We start from the raw sequence: 21,032 nt of genomic DNA, 5'->3' as shown, positions 1-21,032 counted from the left end.
CCCTCCAACAAGCTCTATAATTAGAGGGTCAGACAAGATGAATTCTAAGATTCCATCCAGCACCCTATGCTACAATTCTATTTGTTTTCCTTTCAAAGTGATATAACTTTAGAGGTACAGCCTATATTGGGGCTGATAAATAGGCCAAGACTGACGTTGTATTTCTTAACAGAGCACGTAACAGGACCATGACATCCCTCACATGACTTCTTCCCTCCAATAAAATCAATCCCATTATTATTCTCCATCTACTTTGCTTACTAACTTTGCTCTGTCATACAATACCTTATTATTATTGTTCAGTCTTGTCTGACTTTTTGTGACCCCATGGACCATAGCATAGCAAGACTATCCATGTGATTTTCTTGGCCATGAAACTGGAGTGGTTTGCCATTTCCCTCTCCAGTGGATTAAGGCAAACAGGGTTAACTGACTTGCCTAGGATCACACAGCCAGTAAATATCTGAGGCCACACTTGAACTCAGGTCTTCCTGACTTCAGACCCAGTACTCTACCCATGGAGCCATCTAGCTGCTGTCTTAATTTAGTTTACAAAATTCTTCATAATCTGTGAAGTAGAAGTATAAGAATTATTCTCCGTTTGGCAAACAGTCGTGTAGCATAGTGGACAGAGATCTGCCCTTGAAAGCAGGAAGACCTGGGATTAATTCTTCCTGTGACATATCTGGGTTATGTCACTCTAGGCAAGTTGCTTACTCTATCAATGCTCTATTCAGAATGTTTTCCAGTCATGGCCCACTCCTTGTGACCCCATTTGGGGTGTTCTTGGCAAAGGTATTGGAGTGGTTTGCCATATTCTTTTCCAGCTCATTTTATAGATGAGGAAACTGAGGCAGGGTTAAGTGACTTGGCCAGGGTCACACAGCTAGTAAATGTCTAAGGCTGGATTTGAATCTTCCTGATTCCAAGTCTGGCATTCTATCCACAGAAACACCTAGCTCTGTGTGTGTGATACACATGAATAAATATATAAATATGTGTGCATAAATATATGTGTGTATGTATATATGTACATATACATACTATATATACATACACACATATGCACACATGAATATATACGTGTATAGACATACATATATATAGCTCCCAGAGTTGTTGTAAGGATCAAATGAGATAATATTTGTAAAGTGCTTAGTTCAATGCCTGGAACATGTTAGCCACTTAATAAATGTTGGCTATTAAATTATAATTAGTGATTTGCCCACATAGCTAATAAGTGTCCAAGGTAGGATTTGAACTCAGGTCTTCCTGGACTCTGGACCCAGCATTCTATTCACTGTACCACTTAGCTGCCTCATGAAAAGCTGCATTCCTGTTTCTTTAAAACTAGCTCCTAATCAGCTGCCATTGGCCATCAGAAAGGAAGGTATTCCTTTTATGAACAAAGCTTGACATTCCTTGCATTTAGTGTATGGCAATAGTGATAGCCACATTCTGTGTCAGGCAGCACCTTCTATCTCAGCTTACCAAAGCGCTGATCAAAGAGTGTTTGGTGAGAACTTTTAGCCCATTTTAATGATGGTGAAATATAGGAAGCCCAAGAAAGGAGCAGATATCAAGTGCCAAAGTTGTTTTCTCCAGAGCTAGGTCATATTTTGTGCCAGGCTCTGGTCCAAGGTCTCTGGCACAGCCAGAGAAGAGCAAGAATCCCCAGAAGAGAAAAGAAGGCTTGCCAAGCAAGCACTTTATATGCAACAGAGGCTACAGGTTAAGTAGAGACTAAGTTTAGCAGTACCCAGTGCCCATAACCACCCAGGACTTACCATAGTGCTGACACGTCTTCTTGCCCCTCAGCTCTAGAGGAAAATGGAAATGATTAGCAAGCAGAAGTAAGACAGCTATTTTTGTTGTTGTTTCTTTCTTTTAAAAATTCTGAATTTCCCACTAAAATGAGAAAATTCCTATATATAGTAGAACTGAAAGGGTTGAACTTTTATGTACAGTTTGTTTTTCTTTTCAAGTGTGTGATAAATTTAGCATCTTTCAAAGCTTATCCGTGATTCTGTACCCTTTCTTTTCTTCTCTTCTGTTAATTTATGACATGTATTTTTAAGGGAAAATTTTTATTTTATTTTTGCCCAATTCTATGTAAAAACACTTTTGAAAATATTCCTTTTTAAAAATTTCAGGTCCCAAATTCTCTCCCTCCCTTCCTCCCCTTCCCCTCCTTGAGAAGGCAATTTGATATAGATTATACAAGTGCAGTCAGGAAAAAAAATATTTCCATATTAGCCATGTCGTGAAATAAAAATCACAGACCAAAAGACAAACAAGAAAAATAAAGTCAAAAAAAGTATGCATTGATTTGCATTCAGACTCCATCAGTTCTTTCTCTGGAAATAGATAGTATTTTTCATCTTAAGTCCTTCAGAATTGTCTTGCTTGTAAATTGCCAGTAATTGTATTGCTAGTAAAAGCTAATGTTTTCATGGTTGATCATTGTATGGTATTGCTGTTACTGTGTACAATGTTCTCCTAGTTCTGCTCACTCTATTTTGCATCAGTTCATGTAAGTTTTTCCAGTTTTTTCTGAGAACATCCTGTTTGTCATTTCTTATAGCACAATAGTTCTTCATCAAAATCATATGCTACAACTTGTTATGTCATTCCTCAGTTGATGCACATCCCCTTAATTTCTAATTCTTTGCCACTACAAAAAGAGCTGCTACAAATATTTTTGGACATTTAGGCCCTTTTCCTTTTCTTTGATCTCTTTGGGATACAGAACTAGTAGTGGTAATACTAGGTCAAAGGGTATACAAATGTGCCCTTTAGCATATTTTTGGATCATTCAGATCAGTTCACAACTCCACCAACAATGCATTAATGTCCTAATTTTTCCATATCCCCTCCAATATTTGTTATTTCCCTTTTCTGTATATGTGTTTTCAACAGATACTCTGAACCTCATTTTCCACATCTATAAAATAAAGGGGCTGGGCTCCCTGGCTTCCAAGGAGATGGCAAAGCTCTTCTGTATCTTTGCCAAGAAAACCTGGAGTAGGGTCAGGAAGAATCAGATATGACTGAAAAGACTAAGCCTTTTTCAGGTCATTTCTCAGAAAGTTTTTTCCAGCTCTATCTAATAAAATCCTATTGTGCCCTTCAAGGCCCACCTCAAATGCAGCCTTCAGTGATCACCCTGGCCAGAAGGGATCTCTCCCTCCTCTGAACTGCTGAAAGACCTGTGGTCTGTAAGTCACTCTTCAAAATGTTTTTAATGGTAACTATTTGTGTATGGTCTTATCTCCCCTCCTCTGAATTCCTATGAGACCTCTCTCTTTTCTACTGCATCGGGCCCATCTCCAGTCATCTTGCTCTATGTCTGGCCACTGGACTCAAGATGACTTGGGAGGAGAAAGTGAGGCTGGTGACTTTGCCCTGCCCAGCCCTCCCTCACTTAAATCTAATTCACTTGCAAATCATGGCCTTGACTACCTGACCTATGGTCCCCTTAGAGAACAAAGGGCAAACAACAACAGTAATCTGTTTGTGTACTGTCTTATCTCTCTCCCACTAGTTCACAAGTTCCTTGAGGGACAGGAACTTAGGTCTAAATTTTCTTTGTAGCCTCCTTGGTTCCTGGGCCATTGTAGACTTTAAAGAAGCATATATCGAATGATGGGTGATGAATGAATATTCCTCTCTGGTGAATATTCCACTGGTTACACGGAAGTTCTTTTTAATTATAGAGCGATTGCCCTACTTTGTATCTCAGGAATTGCAATGTTCTTTGATTCTCTCACTCCAGTTGATCAAAACTTGACAATGGCTACACTGTAATGTTCCATCCCTACTTGACCACTACCAAATTGATGGGAAGATTCATCATTTCCTTACTATTTATGCTTACCATTTCCTATTTGTATTTTAGTGCATGATCAACGCTCTACTAATATCTTGTCATATCCATTGCTTCCAGCGTGGGATCCTGCCACTCAGATGGGTGACTATCTCACCTGGCCTACTATTTCAAGTAGTGAAAATGAAGTCTTTCTTTACTTCTGTCGCTACTCCCACTACTGAGTCATATTCTCACCAGCTGACTCAAAGGCACGTGCCATCTCTCTTCACTACCCCTTCCAATCCTGGGAGGGTCAGGTGCATACACTTTCTATAGCTCTACTCACCATCATCAGTCACTATTCCACTATGTTTGTCATCTCCCCCAATTAGCATATAAGCTCATTGAGGGCAGGGACTGTCTTTGCTTTTGTCATTGTACCCCTAGCACTTAGCACATAGTAATTGCTTGCTAAATACTTATTTTCTCATTCATTCAATTTCCTATATTGCATGTGTGCAGTCTTTTTTTTCCTCCCTAATTATACTGTCCCATATCTAGCCTCATTTTTTTCAATTTGCCGATTAAGTTCCTACTCTGAAGTCAGATTCAAATCCTATAGTCTACTCACAAATTTGATGACATCACCTTTGACTTCATCAATACCTGTTATATTGTCCACAAGTCATCAAGGAACCTTTGGTAGTTACTCTCCTCTGCCCCCACCCCTCACTCCAGTTGAACCATGTACCAACTGTATATTCTGAATATTTAATGTGTGGAAAGGAGACAGACTAGGACTCACTTTGGGCAAAAGCATCCAGTGACAGCAGGGAAGCCCACTTACCTCTTCATAACTCAGGGATTCCTTATCCAGTAGGATGTTTGGGGGAAGACCATATGGGTTGATGACATGACCTAACAAGCACCATGTAATACCCAAGACATTTGGCAAGGTTTTAGAATTTTTGTTTGTTCATTTTGGAGGGGCGCTAGTGTGCAGTTTGGTGGGGGTAGTAGATAAAACACTTGACCTGGAGTCAGGAAAACGAGTTCATATCCTGCTAGAGACATTTATTTACTGGCTGGGCAAGACACTAAACTCTCTCAATCTCAGTTTCCTCAGCTGTAAAATGGAGATAATAATAGCATCTACTTCCCAGGATTGTTGTAAGATTAAATGAGATGATATTTATAAACTGTCTAGCACATGTTTGGCACATGGTAGGCCTCCCTCCCTCCTCCCTTCCCTCAGGGACTTTACATTCTATCACAAGTTCCATCCTTACAAACTATAGGTTGTTGGCAGGAACCTTCTGGAGGTCTAATAGTGAAGCATACATAGACCACGCTTCTTAGGAGAATTACTCTAGGGCTGATCATAAACTTTTAGATACTGAAAAGATTCTAGGAAGGGAATTAGAGAAGACTAATTAGAGAGGTCCTGGAGGCCTCAGGATTTGGAATCCATCAAAGAAAGAGCACTCTCTAACTATAGTAATGCTAATTATACCTTTACTAAGGTCATTAATGCATACAGGGACATTAGCAATTATAAGGAGAAATGAAAAATCAGTGCCAGTGCCAAACTCCCCTTGCCTCTCTCAGTCTCCCTCAGTGACTTGTTTTGTGTTATGACAGCAGCAGTCCATGCAGATTATGAAAGTCTTATGGGTCAAAAGAATAATCCCTGCCTCCCCCCTGAAATTCCTTTTATCCCCAAATGTTGCATGTCACATCAGCCTAGGGTTTAGCACAGCTCTGTCAGCTCTCCAAACAGGGCTACATGACTTGAGATTATATGTCTCAGGATTTTCCCCCTCTTCTATTTTACAACCTTATTTTTCTGGATTTTCCCCTCTCCCTTTAGACCTGTGTTCCTGTTTCCACATAAAGTCATACCATGCCTATTGCCCTTGGGGTATTTGTAGATCTAGGTACAGCAATCAGAAGTGAGTAGAGGTCATATCCATGCCTGCTGAAAACCTCTTGCAAGGACACTCTTTGTACTTGGGGAAAGAACATTCCATAATATGCAAGGAGAACTAGGCTTATTATGTCATGGGATAATCATAGGTGCTAGCTCACCTGACTGTTCTGAAGGCATGGCCAGTTGGCTCTAGTCTCCCAATTATGTTGTTAGGAATGGTAAATTGTCCCATCTCTCAGTGGAAAGGTCATCCAATGAGCTCTATCCATTATAGGCACACATATCTACCTGCACCTATATTTTCATTTCTAGTCAAAGGTTCTACTCACTTTACCCTCTATGAACTTCTCTGGATTTACACAGGGTGGGAAAAATTCATTGGTTTTATTCTAATAGTGAAGCAACTCTTTACAAGAATCAATCAACCTACCAAGCAGTTAATCTCCTACACTGGGAATATAAAGGAAAAACGAAGCAATCCCTGCCTAGTTAGGTGATGCAATGAAGAGTGATTACTAGCTAGCTGTGTGATCTTTGGCAAGTCATTTAGTTTCTGCTTTGCTTTCTCCATCTGTAAAATGGGGATAATAAATAACATCTACCTCTCAGGGTTGTTCTCAGGGTAAAATGAGATAATATTTGTAAAGCACATTACAAACCTTAAAATGCTATTTAAATTCTAGCTGTTATTATTATCAGCTATTAATATAACAATAAACATGCAACATAATATTCCACTTATGGAAGCATCATTAGAATCATAGAGTCACAGATCCATGGGCTCAGAGATCATCTTAACAAAGCCCCTTACTTTGTAGATGAAGAAAACAAGGCCCCTGAAAGGTTATGTGATTTGTCTAAGGTCAGTAGAGCTTAAATTTAAACCAAGGTCCTGTGGAACTAAATCACAGAATTACACATTTCTAAGCTGGAAGAGACCTTAAAAGCCAAATACCTTTTTCATACCTGAAAAAGAATGCCCTCTACTTCATACCTGACTCCTCATGATCCAGGCTTGGTTTAAGCACTTCCAATGAAGGGAAACACAGTATCTCTAGAGGTAACCCATTTTACTTTTAGAGAACTTCCTAGCAACTAATTGGTATTTTCTCCTTATATGAAGCTGAATTTGCCTCTACCACCTTACAGTGTTCCTATATCTCTCCTCTGAAGTCAAAGAGAACAAGTGTAATGCCCCTTCAAGTACTTTAAGGTAGCTATCACATGGCACCTTTCCCCCCATGTCAGTCTTTTCTTCTTTAGACTAAACAATCTCATTATCCTTGACTGATTCTTACAGCTCTTGAACCCAAGATATCCTCTACCAGCCTGTTTAGCTAATTCTGTATTATTCTACATACTATTAAACAGAACAAAATGAAACTCCTCTAGCTCCTTTGTGAAACTGAAACAAATGCCAGTAACAGGCATAGGAACTATTCAAATGATAGCAAAATACGTCTTCTGTGGTACATATTTAGAAAAGGAGATTAATGTTTCCAGGTTACCTCTAATTTGAGTAGATAAAAAAACTGCTTTTAATCTGGGTACACTTCATTTTTCAGTGTCATTTCTATAAATAGTGGTGCCTAGACCTGAACACAAAATTCTAAATGTGGTGTGACTTGGACAGAGTATAGAGGAAATATTGCCTATTTTACTTTCAGATGCCATGCCATTCCTTAAAAATTTTTTCTTCTTTTGATTGTAAACTTAAAAAAAATCAATAAATCTTAATTTAATTTTATTTTTATTCAAAGAACATGAAAAGTGGATTAAGAGAATCCGTGATTATTATGTACACCTTATTTTTGAAGTAAATATTACATTTAGCAGAGTAGTAACAACACTGCCCTGACTGATCTATGTCTCCACCTAAAGATCCTCTGCTTCTCATCTATGTATTTTTATATGTTTGATTGATGCTCTTTTTGGTTTTGCTATTATGACTACCTGTTTCCCTGACTAATCCTCCCATTCCCCCTGCCACCAGAAGAGAAATACTTCCTTGCACCAAATATGTTTAGTCATGATGTATTTCTTAGTTCAATTCTGCAGCACTAGTCTATTATGTCTCTAAGAGGTTGGAAGCATGAGACATCACCATGTTCTGGACTGGTCATTATAAGGATCAGGGGTCTCAAATCTTTCATAGTTATTTGTCTTTATAATATTGTTACTGCAAATTGTTCTCAAGGTTCTGTTCACTTTATTCTGCATCTGTTCCTAAAAATCTTTTCAGCTTTCTCAGCTTCAATCCCTTTTTGAATTTCTTATAATGTAATAATATTGAATTACATTCATACATATGTGAATTTATTCATACTATTTATTCAGCTATTGCCCAATTTATATATACCCACTTTGTTTCTAGTCATTTCTTAAAACAGAAAGTGTTGTTATAAATAGTTTTATACATGTAGGTCCTTTTCCTATTTCTTTGATCTCTTTGGGGTTTATGCCCAATAGTGGTGTTATTGGAAAAAAGGTAGGCAAAGTTCAATGACTTTTTGGTTATACTTCCAAATGGCTTTCCAGAATTGTTGGACTATTTCATAGCTCCACCAACACAGTATTAGTGTTCCTGTCCTTCAATTATCCCCTCTGATAATTGCCACTCTCCTTCTTTGTCATCTTGACATTGATGGTTTGGAGGTGTAACCTCAGAGTAGTTTAATTTGCATGTTTCTAATTAATTATTTTCATATGCTTGTTGATAATTTGCATTTCTTCCCTTTCTTCTGCTTGTCTGTATCTTTGACTGTTTATCTCTTGTTTAGCTCTGTGTTCTTCCATGCTTCTCAATGTAACCTAAGATTGTGTTGGCTTTTGGAGGCTGCTAGAGCACGCTAATGATTCATATGCAGTCTGTTGACTCCTATTGAACTAGTTATATTTACCCTTCATCACACTGCTTCTCTAAGGTTGAGTGATATTCCTTACATTTATCAGGGGATAGATGTAAAACCCTAGGTCTCAAAATATCTTAGGATACCCTTTGGAAATTGACATTTGAGTATTATCAACTATGACAACTGGTTTTCCAAATTAATTGAAGAAACAGAAGAACACTAGCCTACAAGTTGAAATAATTAGAAACAAACACACCTACAAGCTATAGAAAGTCCACTTTCTGATCTAGGCATTATTTGAAGTGTCCTTTTGTGTCACATGGATCTACTTCTTTCTTCTTTCAATCAGTTCCAAATTGTTCTTTTTAACCTTTTTCCCTGGCCTAGGAAACTTCCTTCACAACTCAGGAAATGAGCCTAAACTTCTTACTTGTGATGAGGAGGGGGTGTGCATGTAGATGTTTAACAACCAGCTTTCCCTGTCAAAATGTATACACAACATGTTTTTTTTAAGTTTACTCTGCTTTACTGACATTTTCACCAGTACTTTCTCAAGTCTAGACTATCATCAAGACAATAAATCAAGCCCTGATTTGCATTATTTTCTAATTTATGACATATAAATGTTCACACTGAAAATTTAACAACCAACTCTCAGGAACTAGTAAGAGCTGTCTTGAGCATACCCTGCTTATGTAGCTCCCTAAAGCCCTTAGGATCTGAGAGTACTCCTATCTGAATATCATAGTAAACATAATAATGTAAATATTTGTACTGAATTGGGATGATTTGAATGTATCATACCAGGGATGTGGACAGTGGAAAGCCCAGATGTGTGACTTTAATTTTCATAATCTCTAGAGCTAGAAGGGACAGCAGAGACCAGGTAATCAAATCTTTTCATTTTATAATTGAGGACACTGAGACCCAGGAAGGTTTAGTTAGTGACTTATCTAAAGTTAAACAGTTTCAGAGGCAAGATTTCACAACTAAATGTGAAAATCATTCTTATACACTTTTTACTCAGAGGTCTCCACATTGTTGCAATGGCAGCTAGGTGATTCAGTGGATAGAGTGCCTGGCCTAGGGTTAAGAAGACCTAAGTTCAAATTATTTGCTGGGTAAATAATTTAACCCCTGTTTGCCTCAGTTTCTCGTATGTAAAATGGGGATAATAATAGCACCTACATCCCAAAGTTATTGTCAAGATCAAATGAGATAATAATTATAAAATATTAAGAACAGTACCTGGGACATATTCGGTGCTATATAAATGCTAGTAATTTTATTATCATCATCATTATTGTAAATAATGAGATTGTTTTCTACTACGATTTGAAGACTGAATGCATTTGGATTTTAGGACATTGTTGCAGAGGGATATTAAAGAGAAACTCTAAAGTCCTGGTCCCATGGCTCTGGAGAGAAAATATATTCTTGGTCCTATTCTAAGCTAAATCTAACAATTTCTTAACCTCTCCCAGACTTAGTTTCCTTGACTGTAAAATAGAGTTGCTGTAAAAATCCAATGAGATGATGTATTGGAAGTGCTTTGCAACTCTTAGACCCATATATTGCCTATTGTTAGCCATTTTTATTGAGTGCCTAGTAGGGGTAAGGAACCTGCGGCCTTGAGGCCCCATATGGCCCTCTAGGTCCTCAAGTGCTGCCCTTTGACTGAATCCAAACTTCACAGAACAAATCCCCTTAATAAAAGGATTTGTTCTGTAAAGCTTGGACTCAGTCAAAAGACCACACCCAGGGACCTAGAAGGCACATGTGGCCTCAAGGCCCCAGGTTTTTCCACTCTGAATCCATTCTGTTGGATGACAGCAATGGAAAGGCAGTGATGTGAAGTTTTTGTTGAGATGTGAGTTGGTCCAGACCTTTTGCTTTTATTGGTGTGGAGAGTTCCCTTTACCAATGATTACCAGCAAATATTCTGGGAGTTGCCTCGATAAAGGTCAGTTTAACCACAATTTGCTTGTGGTTAAACTGCTGCCATGTATGTGGGTGTTACTCTGGGGCTACTGTATCAATATCCTGTCCCTTCTAGTAAGTACAATCTAATGAAAAGAACATCAGGCTAGCAATGAGGACAGCCTGGTTTTAGTCCCAATACGGTCACTAGTGAATGAGTTTTGTCTACATTCCTCTTCCTTCTGCCAAGGACTAAGGAAGTAAGATCCAGGTAGCACTGGAGGCCTCTCACCCAAGCTACATCCAAGGAGGAGAATCAATAAGCTCTGGTTGGGAATGTCTGCCCAATAAACACCATCCTTCAGAATGGAGCCTCAGGTATGGGCCACCTTGGTGTCCAAAGCCCAACTAGGGTCTCCTCCTGGGGTAGGTGGGAAGTTTAGATCTGGGGGCAAGGGAAAGATTAGAGAACCCTCATGTAGCAGCATGCTAGACCTGTTCACCATAGGTTTCATCAGGAGACTGTATCCTATCAAGAGCGCATGCCCTCCCTTTGAAGCTTCTGGCTCTTTCCCACTCGTATCCAGTCTACCCAAAGGGATGAATGTCTGGGATCAAATATAGACACAAGAGGGAGACCACATATAGCTAAGCTAATGAGATCCCTTCTACCACTTCCTTGCCCAACCCCAAACACATGCAGAGGGGTTGATTGCATCTGCTTTACTGAGAACAAGTTGAGGGAACAGCCTGGTCCTGTGTAATACCTGGCTTGGAGTTGGGCCTTATCCACCATCTCCTAGAAGAGGGAGAGGTAGCTTTCTGAACTCACACTTGGACAAAGTTTATAGTGGTGGAAGGGAGAAGCAAAAAGGTGGAAAAGAAGATTTGCCTTCCTTCTTTCTCACACTTGGCCTAACTAGTACCTAGTTAGCAAGAATAACTACTGAAAGAATGAAATTTTCTCCTGAATCTTTCATGATTTTCATAACCAAACTTCCCCCCAAAAGTTCTCCATATACCTTGCCTCTACTTTCTCTCTTCCCATTGATTTCTCATCCAATGATCATAATATCAAGATCCTAGAGTTTTATGGGATCTCAGAGGTCATCTAGTCCAGTCCACTCATTTTACAGGTGAGGAAACCAATATCCAGTAAGGTATAAGTTATTTTCCTGAGGTCACACATATAGAGTAAGTGTCAGAGATGGGATTTGAACCTCTCACTCCAGAGTCAGTATTCTTTCTACTATTTTTCCAAACTGGCAGGTCTCACCACTTAACTGGAACTGCTCTGTCCAAAATATCCAAGCATCTCATAACTGCTGAACACAATAGACTTCTCAGACCTCATCATTCTTCACCTCTCTTCAGCTGTTGACACTGTCAGCCCATCCTGGATACTCTTTCCTCAGAGGTAGTGTGATATAGTTAAAAAAAAAAGCATTAACAATGGAGGCAGAGGACCTCTTCTGACACTTAGCACCTTGGGCAAACCATTTAACTTCCCTGGGTTTTTACTTTCTAATCTGTAAAATGAAGAGTTTGAACTAGATGACCTACATCCCGCTCTGCATCAATGATCCCATGATGGTTCCTCAGCTTTCATGACAATTCTCTAATAGGATTCTCCTCCTATCCATATGATCTCATGTTCTCAATGTCCTTTGCTATATAACATCTAAGGTCCTTCCTTCTCCCTGTGCCATACTTGGGTGTCCTCAATGACTCTGTCTAGGCACTCCTCTTTTCTTTTTCCATATTCCTATAACCTGAGTCCCAAAGCCCATTGACTCTCTCCTCATTGGTGTGAATCAATGCCCAAACTCACATGATCTTTAAGTTTTTAGGGGTGTTTTTAGTCAATGAGTCCATTTAGACTCTTGTCAAGCAAAAATGCTTGAATCTCTTCAAGTTTGGGGGTACTTTTGGCATCCAACTTTGAGAGAGATGGATGATGCCAATCCCACTTCAGGTTGCTGAAGGCAAAGACTATGGGAAGAAGCCAACATGAGAGGAGTTGATGGTCTCCATTTTATCCCTGTCTTTAGCTTTCTACAGTAGAGACTTCAGGGAACTTCCCCTTGGGTGAGATCTAGAACTCTCTGTCTTAGTGAAGCTGAATTATCTCACTCCAAATTGGAGAACAGCTTCATTCTGTATTGTCTGATATATATTCTCTTATGTATACTTTCTCTTATTTCTGTTTTGCTATTGACTTGGATCAATGGACTTTGTTACTTACTATATGTATTTATTGGGAAATTAATATTTGGTGGGAAAGGAATCAAACCTTGGATACAAAGCTTGGGGTCCTGCTTCTTCCAATAATGAAAAGCAATCAAAAATTTAGCTTGAATCCAAAAATAATATTCCCTAGACTAATAATATTTAAGGGTGTGGACAAATATAATTCTAGCCCAGTACTTTCTTTCTCTAAGGAGAGCAGAGTCTTGTCCCAACTTCCTGTATCTCCTCCTGACAGCAATGAAAGTTTCCCTTGAAGAATGGATGGTGGGAAAGAGGCTAGAGATGACTATTTTGGCCTTCCTTTGAGCCACACAGGACACCCCCATGCTACATGAGGAGGGACAGCCCTCATACTTTTTTGGTAACTATTAGTCCTCATCTTTTTGTGGTTGACTTCTAGATTTCTATATATAGCCTTAATCTCTTTCTTGACACCCAGTCCTAGATCAAAACTGCCTGTTGGATATCTCCATCTGAATGTCTCAAAGACATTTCAAACTAATTATCTCCAAAACGGAAATCCTAAAACTCTCCTTCCTCCAAACTTCTCAACAGAATACCACGATCCTTTCTGTCATCCTCACCTCCTCCTCTCTAATGTCCTAATGGTCATCCGGTCTTGTTAATAATACTTCTCCAACAACTTTTTGATCTATCTCTTTCTCACCATTCATATAACCACCAGTGAAATTTAAGCCCTCACTACCTCTTGCCTAGATTATTGCTACAGTTTCCTACCTGGACTCCCAGTTTCCTCTCTTTTTTTGTCATACCTCCATAGATCTGACAAAATAATCCTTCTAAAATTTGACAGCTAGGTCATGGTATTAAATTATGTTTAACTTTATCTGTCGGTCAGAATATACATCCTCTGGTTTGGCTTTAAAAGTTCTTTACAGTCTGGCTTCAACCTATACAGGCATATTTCACATTACTCCCCCTTGTGCTCTAGCCAAATTGGTCTGCTTTCTATTCCCCAAATTTAATATTCTATCTTCTGCTTCTGGTTCTAGGATATTGGGGCAGTTTTCCTTTCTTATTTTTGTCTAGGCTCTTTCTTTGATCATGGTTTTCAGGTAGTTCACTAATTCTTGAAATTCTTGATTTTGAAAATTATTTTTTAACCCTTCCAGGATTTCTTGTTGGGCTTGTGTCCAATTCATATTCTTCTTTGCTTTGCTTGTAACTGTTTTGACTTTGTGACTTGATCTTTGTCACCATAGTAGCTTTTTGTGTTCAAGTTCTTTTTTTTCCTGTTGGCTTATTTTTCCAGCCTATTTCTTAACTTTGAATTTTATGTTAAAATTGCACTCTGTTCCTGCCATGTGAGGTGGAGGGAAGAGAAGGGTGCTATCACAAGCTTCAGGCTTTTTTACAACACTGTTTTCAGAACTAGTTCTGGGAATTTGGAAGTTTTTGGTGCTTCCAAGGTGGGCTGATCCTGAGAGAGATGTGGTCACTGCTCTCTTGGTATGTGCTCTGCTCTTTACCCAGGAAGGGCCCCTGATCCCTTGGGAATTGCAATTGATATGACTCCTTAAGGCCCCTGCTCCCTCAAGACCAAAAGAGTCCCTCTCTGCCTTTGAGCCATGATTCAGAAGTAAGTTTAGGCAATGGAGTTGCCAAACAGCATCGAGTCCTGCATCCAGTGCTAGCACAGGGGTTCCCCATAATCTCTTTCTGATCAGTCACCAGATCCTTTTAACATCTCTGGCCTGAGATCTCCCAAAGCATCTTGTGCTTCTGTTGCCACCATTTAGTCTCACTGTTAGTGTTGTATCCATGTGGGCTCTGGGCCAGACTCTACCTCCTGTTACAGATCTCTCCTTCTGACCTTCCAAATTATCTTGGACTGGAAGAATACCTCACTCTGACCTTTTGTTGACTCTGCAACTCTAGAATTCAACTTGAGGTATTATTTTTAAACTGTTTTTTGGGGAGGATCTTGGGAGAACTTGACTGAATGCTTCCTTTACTCAGGTATCTTAAAGTATGAGGGTAATCCTATAGGAGGAGGTTAGAAGAGAATGCAGTTCAGACATGGGGGATGGTTAATACAAAGGAGTAGAGATGGGAGGTCGTGTGTGTGAGGAACAGAGAGAAGGCCATTTTGACTAGATCACAGAGTTCAGGAGGAGGGGGTGATGTACAATGAGACTGGAAAGATAGGTTAAGGCAAAGTTGTGAAGGGCTTTAAAAGCTAAATAGAAGAGTTTATCTTTGTTTTTAGAGGCAATAGGAAGCTAATGGAGTTTATTGAGAAAAAAATCAGTAAAGCTAATTATTACATTGAAAAAGTCTGGGGGCAGCCAGGTAGCACAGCGAGTAAGAGCACTGGCTCCAGTGTTGGGATGACCTGAGGATCGAATCAGGGCTCAGACATTTAGCACCCATCCAGAAACACCTGGCCGTGTAACCTTGAGCAAGTTACTTAACCCCAATTGCTTAGGGGCGGCCAGGTGGCTCAGCAAGTAAGAGCACCGGCTCCAGTGTCGAGATGACCTGGGCATCAAATCCGGGCTCAGATACTTAGCACCACACCCAGAAATAACTGGTCGTGTAACCTTGAGCAAGTTACTTAACCCTGATTGCTTTAAAAAAAAAAAAAAAAAAAAAAAAGTCTGACAGTATGTGTAATGTTCCATACCCAGGGATCCTCTAGTTTTCTAAAGGAGTGATAGTAGGTGTCTTCTCATATCTCTTCTTTGGAGTTAAACTTAGTCTTTGTAATCTTGCAATATTCACAGATATGTTGAATTTGAGATGTCTCCAAGACATCCAGTTTGAAATGTCCAATAGGCAATTGGTGCTGGGAGATTAATGCTTAAGGGAGAGATTGGGGCTGGATATATAGATCTGTGAATCATTGGCATGGAGATGATGGTTAAATGCAGGGAAGCTGATGAGGTCACAGAGTGAACACAGAGAGAGGAAAGGGTCTAGGATAGAACATGGGGGGAACACCCACAGTTAGGGGACATGATTGGGATCATGAACCAGCAAAGCAAATTGAAAAGGAGCAGTTAGGCAAAAGAAACAGCAGAGAGTAGCTCACACTACCCAGAGAGAGACCAGCACACTATCAAATAAAACCTAGAAAGAGCAATGGCTCTGGAGTCAGAAGACTTCGGTTCAAAGCCTATACCTATCTATGTGACCTTGGGTAAAATCACTTAACCTTTTTGGGTCTCAATTTCCTTATCTACAAATGAAGGGTTGGACTAGATGATTTCTGAGATCTCTTTCAACTATGGATCTATAATATCTCTGTTCCTATGATCCATATAAATCCCAAATTCCTGGATTTATGTCAAGAATGAAGATTGAAAAACCTGGAAAGATTTATATGAACTGATACTGAGTTAAGTGAACAGAACCAGGAGAACATTGTACACAGTAATAGCCATAGTCTGCAATGACTGATTTTGATAGACTTAGCCCTTCTCAGCAATGCAAGGACCTAAAACATTTCCAAAAGACTCATAATGGAAAATGCCATCCACATCCAGAGAAAGAACTATGGAGTCTGAATGCAGACTGAAGTAGACTATTTTCTTTTTTTTTTCTTTCTCATGGTTTCTCCCATTCATTATAATTCTTATATGCAACATGACTAATGTGAAAATATGTTTAATAGGAATGTATATGTAAAGCCTATATCAGATTACAGGCTCTCTTGGGAAGAGAGGAGGGGGGGGGGAAATTTAAAACTTATGGAATTAAATGTTGAAAACTAAAAATAAAATAAATTTTAAAAATTTTTTAAAAAGAATGAAGGTTGTTTCAATGTAAGGAAAATTATAAAGAAAAAAACATAATAGAGTACATTAATAATAAAAAATAAAAGTACATATGATTACATCAAAAGATGTTTAAAAAGCATTTTTTTTTAACAGAATTCAACCCTAATTCTAAAAGGCATAGAGAATTCTCAAGGCTCTGGACTTGCTAGAGCTCTCAAGCCAGGTAGTTCTGGGGATTTGGTAGTTTTTGTTGCTTCCAAGGTGGTGTAATCCTGGGAGAGGTTTGGTCACTGTTCTCCTGGTCTACTCTATTGTCTTTGCCCAAGAAAGGCCCCTGATTCCTTTATAAATAGACCTTTCCTTAATATAGTAAACAATGTCTAAAAGAAACCAACCACCAGCATTGAATGTAATGGAGAAAGGCTAAAAGATTATCCAAAATCATCAGTGGTAAATGATGTCCATCATGGTTACTGTTATTTGATATAGTGGGAGAAATGCTAGTAATAGCATTGACAAGAATGAGAAATTGAGAGTATAAGTATAAACAAAAAGAAAACAGAACTATCACTTTTTGCATCTATTTAGAGAACCTTAATAAGTCAACTAAAAATTAATTGAAACACAAACCCTACCAAAGGTTCAGGATAGAAAATAAACTCACATAAATCCTTAGTATTTCTCTATATTATTAACAAAGCCCAGCAGTAAGAAATAGACAGAAAATTTTCTTTCAAAATTACAGAACATATTTGGGACTCTACCTACCAAGATGACACATAAAAACTATAAGAATGCAACTCTATAGAAATAAAGTCCTGAATAATTGGAGATGTTATTTGTTCACACTTAGACTGAGCCAGTATAATAAAAAAGACAATATCACCTAAATAAATATTCTTATTCAGCCCACGTCTATCAAACTACCAAAGGATTACTTGAAAGAGCAAGAGAAAAAACAAAATTTATCTGGAGGCACAAAAGGTCTAGAATGCAAAGAGAAATAAAGAAAAAAAGTGTGAATAAGATCAAGCAATTCCAATTCTCAAACTATGTTACCTGACAGTAATGCAACCCTCTCTTCATATTGGTAACTTCCACAACTGGTCTACCATTTCATGATCACCAGGCTTACTTCACTCCCAAGTTTCCAAGTACTCTCCAAATGATAGCTCCTTGTCGGCAGCCTTTTTATGCAGCATCAACCTCTTTTAATTGGTGAGTCATAAGGTACTTAGGCCATGATCATTTTACTCTCAGCCCCTGTCTCAATTGTTATTAGGCCTCAATCACTGAATAGGCCATCTTCAGTTGTCTGGCCACTTCACCCAGATGGCTCTGGAGGAAAAAGTCAGGCTGGTGACTTTGCACAGCCCTCCCTCACTTAAATCCAGTTCACTTGCATGTCATGGCATCACTTTCCTGAGTCATGGTTCTCTTCGAGAACAGAGGACAAACAGCGACCTTTGTGAATAGAAAAGAAGCTGCCCTCTGGGGACCACACTGGAACTGGTCAGTTGGGTAACATGTCTTTCTTTCTTTCTCTCTCTCTCTTTTTCTTTCTTTCTTTCTCTCTCTCTTTCTTTCCTTTTTTCCTTTCTTTTTTCCTTTCCTTCCTTTCTTTTTCTTTCTTTCTCTTCTCTCAGTCACCATAGGGCATCACACTCTTTAAGCCCAAATCACTTTGACTCTCGTTGGCTAACAATAGGTCCCATGCCAAGCCCTACTTGGTCATTGTTTGGGTCCTGATTGGCTCAGAATTAATATAAATACATTAATTAATATATTATAATATAATATATATTAATATAAAATAAAATTAATATAAATATAAATTGTTCCTGTTTGGGCCAGAAACACTGAAGGTCTTCCCCTCCCAGATTGATTTTTTTTAATTTTATTTATTTATTCATTTTAAATTTTTTGCTAGGTAAAGAGACCATTCTCTGCTTCAATTCCTATTAAGCCTTAGTCTCTGAATGGGCATTGCCTCAGTCAAACTGAGACCTGTTAAAGACCTTAGCTTGAAAAGGCCAAAGTCCCCCCTTGCATCCTGGGTCGTCTCCAGTTATTTTGCTCTATAACTTGCTACTAGATCCAGATCTCAGGAGGAGAAAGTGAGGCTGGTGACCTTGCACAGCCCTCCCTAATTTAAATCCAGTTCACTTGCAGGTCATGGTATCACCTCCTTGATGTCATGGTCCTCTTTGAGATGGAAGGACAAAGAACTCTCAGCCCCACTTTGAACTCTGAACTTCTCTAGCTCCTTTCCAGCAGACCTTACCTACCCCACCCCACCCTACCATTCAGCTGCTCTTTATGTATTGTCTTTCACCCTTATTAACCTGTATTGTAATCTCCCTCACTTAGTATAGTGCTTAGCATATGGCAAGTGATTAATAAACACTCTAATTATCAAAATCATGCAATATTGGTTAAAAAAGTGGAAAGTTAATCAGTGAAACGTTTTAGGTACACATATAGAAACACATATATAGAAAATATGTAGAAATAAGTAAATTAACAAAGTAGCATCATATTTATTATACCCAAAGGACTCAATATTCAACAAAAACTGCTGGGGAAATAGTAAAGTAGTCTGGCAGATATTATAATTAGAATAACATCTCACATTGTATAACACTAAAACCTCCAAAGGGATACACAACTTAGATATCAGTTACATCATAAACAAATCAGAGGATTGAGGAAGGAAAAAATCATTTCTCAAATGGGGGAAGGAGTTGGAGGAAAGAAAGGGACTAATATTAAGGTTTTCAGGGAGAAAAAAAAGAGAGCCATAAAAGCATTTGAGATAGAATAGAGAGGCCAGAAGGAAACCCAGACAAGTAGTGTGTTTTATGCTGAATTCATTACATACTTGAAAAGTAAATTATGCATAATAGAGATTCAAGGTTTCAGGTACAGTTTTCTTTTTCTGTTCTTTGTGTATGGAAATGCTCATTTTGTTTGGGATTTTCTAAGTTTAACAAACAGTAAATGAAATGTAAAAGCAGACTGAATTACTGTACAACAATTCATTGGGAGCAGCATTTGCTTTGAATTGGGGGATTGTGATGGGTAGGAGAAGCTGACCAAGTCTCTGCACTTTAAAATTCCTAGAACTGACATAGGGCACTCTAATTCTAATTATTGCAATGATTAGACCCCTGTTTATTGTGTAAACTAGGGAAAGTCACTTCACCACATTGAATTTCCCCATGTAAAATGGGACTGATTGTCCCTGCTTTGTCTATCTCATGGGATTGTTGTGAAAATTAAGCCACGTGCCATCAAGATACATGATTGGCAGAAATCCATTCATTGCAAGAAATAAAAAGAATGGAAGAGGCAAAATAAAGGATTGTATTCTAGGACACCAGAAAAAGCAGATTATAGTATGAAAACCTCGTTAATTCTACCTAAAATGTTAGACAAACAGTACCAAGAAAGATAAACTCTACCATCTTGAGTATGGAAGAAAATAAGGAAGAGACCTGCATGGGGTAAGGGGAGGCTTGTTCCAGGGGAGGACAGGCTCAGCTCTGGATCCTAGAAAAAACTGGTGACTACAGGGCATGAGGTCCTCTGTAACGTCCCCTCGGCTCCCCAGCTGCCAAGAATAGGTCTCCAGAAGTGGCAGCTACAGTGAGCCAGCTTCTGACTCATACTCCCCAGAAAGAAACATCTGTGGGTAACAGGGACTTCGGACTTTCCCTTCTGATTCCCTACTTCCCCCTTTTAGATTTAAGGGATTAAAAAAGGTCACTCGAATTAAACTAAATTGGACATACTCGTGCTAGCAGCATTTCTTGATGTGTGCTTAAAATACTGGCAGAATGTCAGGGTGCAAAAAGACTTAAGATTCTGGCCCTAGAAAGTAGGTAGAATTATTATCAATGGGTAGTGATAGGATAGGGACTAGAGACCTGTGATTTCATTGTTATCAGGAACTTCCTGGTGAGGAAACACCCTTTACTAATGCAGGTTGGCACCTTCTACACAAGTAATAGTCTTATAGAGTTGCCTAGAGCACTTAGAGTTAAAATGACTTACCCAGAATCACACAGCTGGTAAGTGGAAGAAACAAGAGCTGAGCTCAGGTCCATTTTACCTCTATCCACTATAGGATGGTGCCATTGTCAGAATCAATGGGTAGAAGTTTCAAAAAGGCAAATTTAAGGTTGGTATAAGAAAGAAAAAAAACTTCCTAATAATTAAAATGATACCAAAATAGAATGGAATGCCTTAGTAGGTTGTAGCTTCCCTCTTATGGTAAGTTGCCAAACAAATATTGGATAGTCACTTATAGGTTATATTATAGGGAGAGTTTTTGTTTCAGTGTGAATTGGACTAGATAGATGGACTCTAAGACACTTTCTAATCTGGAGATTTCTCCTCCTCCTCTTTTAAAAAAAATAGTTTTTTTTTTAATTCCAGAGGGAAAAACCCCCATTTTTTAACCTCCTTCCCTACTTACTGGAGAGAGAGAGAGAGAGAGAGAGAGAGAGAGAGAGAGAGAGAGAGAG

General features: G+C 38.8%; 1 protein-coding gene across 1 annotated transcript in view; it reads right to left on the bottom strand.

Moving 5' to 3' along the window:
* Window positions 1–21,032, bottom strand: part of FBXO40 (F-box protein 40) — a 41,482-nt gene that overhangs the window by 10,847 nt on the left and 9,603 nt on the right. Inside the window, exon 2 of the mRNA XM_069079640.1 lies at window positions 1,788–1,820. Coding sequence (XP_068935741.1) covers window positions 1,788–1,790 — 3 coding nt within the window. The 5' untranslated portion in view covers window positions 1,791–1,820. The remainder of the gene's footprint in view (window positions 1–1,787; window positions 1,821–21,032) is intronic.

Source organism: Petaurus breviceps, unplaced genomic scaffold (assembly GCF_028583685.1).
Source record: "Petaurus breviceps papuanus isolate PSGF00001 unplaced genomic scaffold, PetGlider_PUasm1.0 91067, whole genome shotgun sequence".
NCBI classification, from domain to species: domain Eukaryota; kingdom Metazoa; phylum Chordata; class Mammalia; order Diprotodontia; family Petauridae; genus Petaurus; species Petaurus breviceps.
This window is presented reverse-complemented; position numbering and strand designations above follow the sequence as displayed.